This window comes from Sipha flava, unplaced genomic scaffold (assembly GCF_003268045.1).
Source record: "Sipha flava isolate LNK unplaced genomic scaffold, YSA_version1 512_pilon_pilon, whole genome shotgun sequence".
Taxonomy (NCBI): domain Eukaryota; kingdom Metazoa; phylum Arthropoda; class Insecta; order Hemiptera; family Aphididae; genus Sipha; species Sipha flava.
In genome coordinates this window covers 1-1,601 of record NW_020273440.1, presented here as the reverse complement: position 1 = coordinate 1,601, position 1,601 = coordinate 1, and the positions used below count along the sequence as shown (strand labels likewise).

The 1,601-nt window shown below is 30.2% G+C and overlaps 1 protein-coding gene across 1 annotated transcript; it reads right to left on the bottom strand.

The window, feature by feature from the left end:
* Positions 1–630: 630 nt before the first annotated feature.
* Positions 631–1,275, bottom strand: LOC112690630. Its single transcript, XM_025564675.1, has 2 exons — positions 1,223–1,275; positions 631–1,120 (listed from the first exon to the last, which is right to left on the bottom strand). Exons 1-2 carry the CDS (start codon positions 1,273–1,275, stop codon positions 631–633), a joined length of 543 nt encoding a protein of 180 aa, XP_025420460.1.
* Positions 1,276–1,601: the final 326 nt, after the last annotated feature.

The following is a 1,601-nucleotide window of genomic DNA, read 5'->3' as shown; positions in this document are numbered from 1 at the left end:
GATCTGTAGATAGATAAAATGCCATATTTATGGCCATTATGTTCTAATAATGAGAATAAACAATTTGTGTCTTGGATAATTAATTCGATTGTGTCGTGAACTATATGTTCTTTTATAAATATAATAATACCATCGGATTTACGGACGTGGTTTTTTGTAGATACAATAGTAAAGCCTTTGCAAAATGGAATATATTTCGGGTTGAAGTCATTACCTATCCATGCTTCTGACGTAATTATAATATGACATTTTTCATTTAGAGAGATATATAAATGTTCTAAATCGTTTATATGTTTGTTTATACTTCTAATATTTGTGTGTAGAATATTGAGGCTGTCGTTATGTTTAGATAAGTTTGTATTTATATCATTAATGCATTGTAATGGGGTTGTATCGGAGTCTAAGATTTCAAATAGTGTATTTGTTGATGTCATAATAAGCTTAGAGGATGTGTAATAACGTTGATTATATAACTAAGATTAAATTTAGATTTAAGCGGCAATATAAAATTATATGAGATAAAGGTCTTTTCGTGATGATAAGCTAAAGAAAATATTAATGAATATGTACACATTAAGGTTAAAAATATATATATACATGCGTTATAACATACTGATGTTGACGTTGATGTTACACTTTTTCTAGGTCTTGTTGTGTACTTATACGGATTGTTTTTGAGCTTTCATCTTTTTTCATGAGAATGTCTCCGTTGTTGACCCATATGAATTTGAACTGTTTATCTTTTCCAGTTCTTCTTGCCTGCCCAAATAGAGTTCGACGGTCTTTCGTAAGTCTTTCATTGACGTACACTTTGTTTTCATTAGACCAAGTACTAAGAATATTATTTGCCGAGAGTTTGGAAATTTTGCTATTGCGTATAAGGGTTCTTTTCATCTCAGTAGTTTCGAGCTTGGCAACAATGATACTGTTCTGGGAATTGCTGATGTATATTCTTTTTGCTTCTATGACGTTGATAGTAGTATTTGTTTTTAGTCCAATTTGTTTAACAATTTCAGAACAATTTTCATTTGTGGTTTGTGGTATTCCAGTTATATCGATGTGTTTATTTAGATTGAATTGTTCAATATTATCGATTTTGAGTTTAAGTGACGAGACCTCGCTTGATAAATATTTATTTTCGTTTGAGATTTTTTCGTTTTCTATTTTTAAAATTTTTATTTCGCTGAGCATCGAGTCTACTTTATTATTAAAAACATCAAACTGCTTACCCATAAATTCAACAGAGCTAATAAGTTCTTCAATTTTAGTTTCCATCTTGGTTGTTGGTTGAATTTTGGTTACGCTGGATTCCGTTATTTTGCAATCACAACAAACAAATTTGCTTTTATTTAACTTTGATAGTTTTTTAAAATTGGTTTCAGAGATACCTGTACAGTAGAAATGTACCGTACTTTTGCAAACATTACATATTAATGTATCTTCATTATGGGTTAGAGTTTCTGAACATTTGACACATTCTGTATTCATGATAGTAACGTGAGATCTGAGAACGGTAATTAATTAATTGAGAGAAAAATAAAGAGATAAGGGAGTAGACAGTATTAATCGACTGTATCGGACGGTGCACAGAAAAGTACTGA

Coding starts and splice junctions, on each gene's coding strand:
- LOC112690630 (XM_025564675.1), bottom strand. CDS start 1,275: ATGGAAACTAAAATTGAAGAACTTATTAGCTCTGTTGAATTTATGGGT. Junction 1,121..1,222: donor GTTGAATTTATGGGTAAGCA/GTTTGATGTTTT, acceptor ATATTTATCAAG/CGAGGTCTCGTCACTTAAAC.